At 45.2% G+C, this 8,470-nt stretch overlaps 1 protein-coding gene across 1 annotated transcript; it reads left to right on the top strand.

Annotated features, from left to right (window-relative positions):
• Nucleotides 1–4,791: 4,791 nt before the first annotated feature.
• On the top strand, nt 4,792–7,938 carry cdk2 (cyclin dependent kinase 2). The gene is made up of 7 exons (XM_055869196.1): nt 4,792–5,247; nt 5,710–5,787; nt 5,879–5,999; nt 6,538–6,708; nt 6,875–6,976; nt 7,071–7,274; nt 7,453–7,938. The coding sequence occupies exons 1-7, from the start codon at nt 5,132–5,134 to the stop codon at nt 7,555–7,557; spliced, it is 897 nt and encodes a 298-aa protein (XP_055725171.1). The 5' UTR covers nt 4,792–5,131; the 3' UTR covers nt 7,558–7,938.
• Nucleotides 7,939–8,470: the final 532 nt, after the last annotated feature.

Genomic DNA, 8,470 nt, shown 5'->3' with positions numbered 1-8,470 from the left:
ATTTTGATTGGTTGTGTTTGGAAAAGGAAAGCAAGTCACTTCCTGTTAGATTTTTGTGTTTTATGTAGAGAATTGTGTGTAGTGTTTTCAAAAAAGTGTTTTATGCAATTGACAACTGAGTCAAAGGCTGAGAAATAGCTTATGGTTTTGGATATTTGGTGTGTAGTTTTGCACTTTGAGTGAGAGGTTTCAAAAATCGTGTGACATGAAAAGATTTTGTGTGAAAGCAGTTGGAAAAAACTGTAAATTACTATTGTACCTTAGCACTCACAGCTGTAATTATGAAGTGCTTTGAAAGGCTGGTCATGACACACATCAACACCATCATCCCAGACACCCTGGACCCACTCCAATTTGCATACTGCCCCAACAGATTCACAAATGAAGCAATCTCAATTGCACTTCCCAATGCTCCCGCCCACCAGGACAAGAGGATAAATAGCAATGTGAGAATGCTGTTCATAGACTTCAGATCAGCGTTCAACACCATAGTCCCCTCCAAGCTCATCATCAAGCTCGGAACACTGGGACTGAACATCTCCCTATGCAACTGGATCCTGGATGTCCTGACGGGCCAGCCCCAGGTGATGAGGGTGGGCAACAACACATTCGCCACGCTGACCCTCAACATGGGGGCCCCTCAGGTGTGTGTGCTTAGTCCCCTCCTATACTCCCTGTTCAACCACAACTACATGGCATGCACGACTCCGACACCATCATCGAGTTTGCTACCACAATGGTGGTAGGCCTGATCACCGATGGTGATGAGACGGTCTACTGGGAGGAGGTCAGAGACCTGGCAGTGTGGTGCCAGGTCAACAGCCTCTCCCTCAACGTCAGTCAGATTTAGGAGCTGATCGTGGACTACAGGAAATAGAGGGGAGAGCACACCCCCATCCACATCGAGGGGGCTGTAGTGGAGCGGGTTGAGAGCTTCAAGTTCCTTGCGTCCACATCACTGAAGACTTAACCTAACGTAGCAGAAGTAAAATAAATGCCTGAAACTAGATCCCCCCCCTACATACTGGTCTTGACGAGGGAAAAAAAATGGAGGAGCTAAGAGTGGTGTCACCTTGCTCATGTCCAAAAGCAAAAGTCACGTCACAGGCTCTCTTTCCATTTCCCCTGAAAACCGGAACATCCGGTTGTTGGGGACTCGGCATAGGCTACTAAGGACTTAACGTGGTCCACACACACCTGCACAGTCGTAAAGAGGACACGACAGCACCTCTTCCCCCTCAGGAGGCGATAAAGATTTGACATTTGCCTTCCGTTCCTCTATATAGCTGCACCATTGGGAGCATCTTGACTAGCTGCATCACCGCTTGGCAACTGCACCGCCCTTGACCGCAAAGCGCTACAGAGTGTGGTGCGGACGGCCCAGTATATCACTGGGGCTGAGCACCCTGTCATCCAAGACCTCTATATCAGGCAGTGTCAGAGTAATGCCTGAAAAACTGCCAAGAACTTCAGCGATCCAAGACATAGACTGTTCACTCTGCTACTGTCCGGCAAACGGTACCGGAGCATTGGCTCTTGGACAAACAGGCTCTGAGACAGCTTCTACCCGCAATAATGCTTACCCGGACGATCTGCATTGACCCGTTCTTGCACTGACTCTATGCACATTTACAAGACTAAACTGTATATACACTCACTCACTCACTCACACACACACACAAAACTAACAATTCATACAAACCCACACACACAAACACACACACATGCACTACATAAGCACACACACACACACACACTCTTTCACCCTCATCATATAAAGCTGCTTCTCTGTTCTTTATTTTACTCTTATTATTATCTATCCTGTCCTTCCGAGTGGTGCAGCGGTCTAAGGCACTGCATCGCAGTGGTAGAGGCATCACAACAGACCCGGCTTCGATCCCAGGCTGTGTCGCAGCCGGCCTCGACCGAGAGAATCTTGAGGTGGTGCACAATTGGACAAGCATTGTTAGGGGAGGGTATGGCTGACTGGGATGTCCTTGTCCCATCGCGCTCTAGCGACTCCTTGTGGCATTCTGGGCGCATGCATGCTGACTTAGGTCGCCAGCTGTACAGTGTTTCCTCCGACACATTGGTTGCGGCTGGCTTCCAGGTTAAGCTCCCCAACTACCAATTTGGGGAGAAACTTTACCCCTGCCTTTATGTACACATCTACCTGAAATACCATGTACCCCTGCACAGGGATTAATTCTTGTGTATTTTAATTCTTGCTTAATTCTTGTGTATTTTATTCCTCTTGTGTTACTACTTTAGGGCTCATAAGTGAGTATTTCACAGTAAAGTCTACACCTGTTGTGACAAATAACACGTGATTTGGTTGCTATGGTGACCAGTGAGCTGAGATAAGGCGGAGATTTACCTAGCAAAGACTTATAGATGACCTGGAGCCAGTGGGTTTGGCGACGAATATGTAGCGAGGACCAGCCAACGAGCGCATACAGGTCGCGGTGGTGGGTAGTATATGTGGCTTTGGTGACAAAACGGATGGCACTGTGATAGACTGCATCCAATTTGCTGAGAATAGTGTTGGAGGCTATTTTGTAAATTGCATCGCCGACGTCAAGGATCGGTAGGATAAGGAGTTTTACGAGGGTATGTTTGGCAGCGTGAATGAAGGATGCTTTGTTGTGAAATAGGAAGCCGATTCTAGATTTAACTTTGGATTGGAGATGCTTAAAGTGAGTCTGGAAGGAGAGTTTACAGTCTAGCCAGACACCTAGGTATTTGTATTTATCCACATATTCTAAGCCAGAACTGTCCAGAGTAGTGATGCTAGTCGTACGGGCGGGTGTGGGAAGCGATCGTTTGAAGAGCATGTATTTCGTTTTACTAGCATTTAAGAGCAGTTGGAGTGGAAGGAGGGATGTATGGCGTTGAAGCTCGTTTGGAGGGTTGTTAACACAGTATCCAGAGAAGAGCCAAATGTATACAGAATGGTGTCGTCTGCGTAGAGGTGGATCAAAGAATCACCCGCGGCAAGAGCGACATCATTGATATATACAGAGAAAAGAGTCGGACCAAGAATTGAACCCTGTGGCACCCCCATAGAGACTGCCAGAGGTCCGGACAACAGGCCCTCCGATTTGACACACTGAACTCTATCTGAGAAGTAGTTAGTGAACCAGGCGAGGCAGTCATTTGAGAAACCAAGGCTGTTGAGTCTGCCGATAAGAATACGGTGATTGACAGAGTCAAAAGCCTTGACCAGGTCGATGAAGACGGCTGCACAGTACTGTCTTTTATCGATGGCGGTTATGATATCGTTTAGGACCTTGAGCGTGGCTGAGGTGCACCCGTGACCAGCTTGGAAACCAGATTGCATAGCGGAGAAGGTACGGTGGGACAGTGATCTGTTTGTTCAATTGTCTTTCGAAGACTTTAGAAAGGCAGGGCAGGACGGATATAGGTCTGTAACAGTTTGAGAGTGTCTCCCCCTTTGAAGAGGGGGATGACCGCGGCAGCTTTCCAATCTTTAGGGATCTCAGACGATACGAAAGAGAGGTTGACCAGGTTAGTAATAGGGGTTGCAACAATTTCGGGGGATCATTTTAGAAAGAGAGGGTCCAGATTGTCTAGCCCAGCTGATTTGTAAGGATCCAGATTTTGCAGCTCTTTCAGAGCATTAGCTGTCTGGATTTGGGTGAAGGAGAAGCGGGGAGGGGGGCTTGGGCAAGTTGCTGCGAGGGGTGCAGAGCTTTTGGCCGGGGTAGGGGTAGCTAGGTGGAAAGCATGGACAGCCGTAGGAAAATGCTTATTGAAATTCTCGAATATCGTAGATTTATCGGTGGTGACAGTGTTTCCTAGCCTCAGTGCAGTGGACTGCTGGGAGGAGGTGCTCTTATTCTCCATGGACTTTACGGTGTCCCAGAACTTTTTGGAATTAGTGCTTAGGGATGCAAATTTTTGTTTGAAAAAGCTAGCCTTAGCTTTCCTAACTGACTGTGTATATTGGTTCCTGACTTCCCTGAAAAGTTGCATTTCGCGGGGGCTATTCGATGCCCATCGCAGTACGCCACAGGATGTTTTTGTGCTGGCCAAGGGCAGTCAAATCTGGAGTGAACCGAGGGCTATATCTGTTCTTGGTTCTACATTTTTTGAATGGGGCATGCTTATTTAAGATGGTGAGGAAAGCACTTTTAAAGAACAACCAGGCATCTTCTACTGACGAGATGAGGTCAATATCCTTCCAGGATACCCAGGCCAGGTCGATTAGAAAGGCCTGCTCTCTGAAGTGTTTTAGGGAGTGTTTGACAGTGATGAGCGGTGGTCGTTTGGCCCATTAGGGACGCAGGCAATGAGGCAGTGATCGCTGAGATCCTGGTTGAAGACATCAGAGGTGTATTTAGAGGGCAAGTTGGTCAGGATGATATCTATGACGTTGCCCATGTTTACGAATTATGACCATTAAACCCAGCTGATTCTCACTGAAAAACAGGGTCCAATCACAGAGTTTCCAAACCCAGAGGCGCAACATCATAAGACTTCCGGGAATGCTCAAGAAAGAGACCAAACAGACCAGGCCGGGACTTGAGAAGTCGATGAGAGACATGAAACATTATTCCTAAATTGTTAATTTTCTCAAAATCTAAAGGCACAACCTAGATTGGAGAAGCAGTTTCTGCCAAGCGGCACTGTCTTTGGTCCAATGTTCCATCCATTCACCGTTCATTTCTTTCCTCTATGTGCGTCTCAGTTGTAATATTTTGATCATTGGGCTGTCAGTGATTGGTCGTATATTGAAAATTGGGCGGTTCTCTAGTTCATCCAAGGCGTGGCATAAACAACGCGGGAACTGGCGGGTCTGTTACTTTTGTTTCGAGTCGAAAGTGTTACAACCCGCTCAACTGATTCCTTTTATTTATTGTGTGATAATCCTGATGGGCTCCCGCTCCAAGTTGTTCCTGGCGAAACACGTTGGAGGCAACGTTGCAAAGTTGCAGATTTATTCACAAAAGTTTAGTTAGTTCGCATGCTAACGTTAGCTTGAATTTGAGGAAGATACTGCTGTTAGCTAACGTTAGCTAGCTAACGTTTTTCTTTGTTTTCAAAAATACAGCGGTTTGTATTAGATGATAGCTCTCTAGCTAGCTAACCAAAACAGAACTTGTGTGACATGGAATCATTTCAGAAAGTGGAAAAGATTGGAGAAGGGACGTACGGAGTCGTGTACAAGGCAAAGAACAAAGTCACTGGAGAGACCGTTGCCCTCAAGAAAATCAGACTAGACACGTAAGTGGTGTCTGACTGACAGCTAGGTTAGCTGGCTATTGTTAATTGTCACCTTGGCAAGTAGCTGGCTCCTCCGTCGCTACCTAGTTGGCTATGTCGCTACCTAGTTACTTGACCTGAATTGATAACCAGTGAGTCTTGAAAGTAGCCCATGTTATGCTAGCTTATAGCTAACTACCTGGATAGCTTAGTTAGCTTTTAAAGCTTTGTACGACAAACAAGTCACTGTCTTGACAGCTACTGCTATCATATGGCATTTGTCACATGGACTGTAACGTTCTCATAAGTAGATCCAGCTATTTAGAACTAGAAATCACATCCAGACACATGTAGAAAAGAAAGGTATTATTAACTGCACCATGTTATACACATTACACAATGGATGGGCCCCATGCAATGTTCAAATTTATTTGGCTGACTTTGTGAGGAATGGGATGATAGTGTGATATTATGCTTTCTTAGGGAAACAGAGGGAGTACCAAGCACTGCCATCCGAGAGATATCACTCCTCAAAGAGCTCAGCCACCCAAATATTGTTGAGTATGTACCATTGAGCTACTTATGTTAAACACCAGCTCTCTCTGTTAAATTGTGCTTACATTGACATCTCTATGTACTTTCACACCGACAGGCTCCGTGATGTCATCCACACAGAGAACAAACTGTACCTGGTATTTGAGTTCCTACATCAGGACCTCAAGAAGTTCATGGACTCCTCCTCTGTCTCTGGTATCGCTTTGCCACTTGTCAAGGTATTCAGACTGCAGTGCACACACAATTTGTTTAGACTGACCAAAAAAAACAATAGGCCTCTAAAGGAATGAGTGATGCATTTGGCAGACACTTTTATCCAAAGCAACTTAGTCACGTCTGCATAGCTTTTTTTCCTGGGTGGCCCCAGGAATTGAATGCACAACCCTGACATTGCAAGTGCTATGCTCTAATTGAGCCATACAGGACAACAGTGCCCCCACTGTGATTTGAGACATGTTTCAATCCCACTTGGGTCTTTGTCAGGTGGGCATATCATCTAGCTACTTTGCATTGTTATCAAGGTGAAAGACCCAAGTGAAAAGTACATGTATGGCAATTGTTTGAATGTTTCTGTATGTGCAATGTTGTGGTTTTGTTTTTTTACCAGATTGTAGCATAACTCTGTTCTGGATTTTGTATGCCAGTGCTACATACATTTTGTCACCTGAAATGAAAACAATATGGTAACCTATCAGGTTGTGTGACTGTCTGTCTCCCTATGGATCTAATTATGGTGTGTGTGCTGTGTGTTTGCAGAGTTACCTGTTCCAGCTGCTACAGGGCCTGGCCTTCTGTCACTCCCACAGGGTTCTCCATCGGGACCTGAAGCCCCAGAACCTGCTCATCAATGCCCAGGGGGAGATCAAGCTTGCTGACTTCGGTCTGGCTAGGGCCTTCGGGGTGCCTGTCCGCACCTACACTCATGAGGTGAGGCATACACCCACAATACATACACTACACTGTATTTTGCTGTGTGGTTTTTAGTTGGTCAATGGCTAGCAATATTAGTGTTTCACTTGTGTTATGATCCTGTGGGCATCTCATGATTTTTGAGCCCATGATAGGGAAACTAACATGTATTAACATTTCTCAGGTGGTAACTCTATGGTACCGAGCTCCAGAAATTCTCTTGGGCTGCAAATACTACTCTACAGCTGTTGACATCTGGAGTTTGGGGTGCATCTTTGCTGAAATGGTACATTTATTGTCTGGCTATAATATTTTGCAGCTTCAATATTTTATAAACCAAGGTCTCACTTCATCTCCAAACTTTCCAATTCGTTCTTCAGATCACTAGGAGGGCCTTGTTTCCAGGTGACTCCGAGATCGATCAGCTGTTCCGAATCTTCCGTACCCTGGGTACTCCGGATGAGGCGGCCTGGCCAGGGGTCACCTCCATGCCCGACTACAAGCCCTCCTTCCCAAAGTGGGCCCGGCAGGAGCTGTCCAAAGTGGTGCCCCCTCTGGATGACGACGGGAGAGAGCTTCTTGGGGTGAGAACTCTAACCACATTGACCACTTTAATGATGTTTTGGTATTGGGCTAGTACCAATAAAGTTAATAAAATGTAATTACTTGAAATTAGTGCTTAGAGCTTCACACTTTGCTGTCACTGGCCGATTAAACATTTAATAGATTGTACCTTATTATGACATTTTCTTATTCTTCCAGCAAATGCTGGCCTATGACCCAAACAAGAGGATATCTGCTAAAAATGCCCTCGTCCATCGGTTCTTCCGTGACGTCACCATGCCAATGCCACACCTACGACTGTGAGACATGCAGACTGACAGGGACAATACATAGCGCAGGGTCTTTCCATGAGAGACCTCTGAGCATAAGGACTGCCCCAGCTCTTATCCACACCTGATTAGTACAGTCCAGAAGATGGGAGAGATCACAGGGAAATATGGGTGCCATTGCAAAAATCATTCCAGCAGCTAAAACCAGCATTTTATAAATTAGATGTCCTGTGAGTTTTTTTTTCTTTCTTTACAGCCATGAGTGCTTGTTATGTAGTGGAGAATGGATTGGAAAACTCCACAATTGTTTCAGCATTCGATTTGTATTGAAGGGGTTGTGTTTAGATTTTATCAAACTTGTTATGCCAATTTTATAAATGTTTAATGATTATACATAAAGATAAACTTGTTCCAATTCTTCTATTGTCTTTTCAATTAATGTAATTTTGTATATTTACAGGTACTATATGTGGGTTAACTTTCACAATCCTGTGCCAACTTTTGGCAAGCTCTTCATTTGAGTTAGGTTAACATTGTGTGACAATATGAAACATGGTCTGTGTTATTTTGAAGATTTTTCATCAACATATTAATTAGGAAGTTCTATAGTATAGCCACAAACAAAAGGGGGAAAAGAAGGGTTAATTACAAGTAAATTATCTTTGAACAATTGCAACATGTAGTGTTGATCCCATGTCTTGAGCTGAAATAAATACAAAAAATCCCAGAAATGTTCCATATGCACAAAAAGCTTATTTCTCAGATTTTTGTGTACAAATGTGTTTATCCCTGTTAGTCAGAATTTCTCCTTCGTCAAAGCCCTTTTGTGGGGAAAAACTAACTCTGATTGGCTGGCTCCCCACTCCCCATGGCTGCAGCCCTGCCCAACACAGGAGGTTTCTGGCTCCCCTCCCAATGGATGGCCCTGCCCAGCACAGGAGGTTGGC

The sequence above is a fragment of the Salvelinus fontinalis genome, chromosome 18 (genome assembly GCF_029448725.1).
Source record: "Salvelinus fontinalis isolate EN_2023a chromosome 18, ASM2944872v1, whole genome shotgun sequence".
NCBI classification, from domain to species: Eukaryota; Metazoa; Chordata; class Actinopteri; order Salmoniformes; family Salmonidae; genus Salvelinus; species Salvelinus fontinalis.
This window is presented reverse-complemented; position numbering and strand designations above follow the sequence as displayed.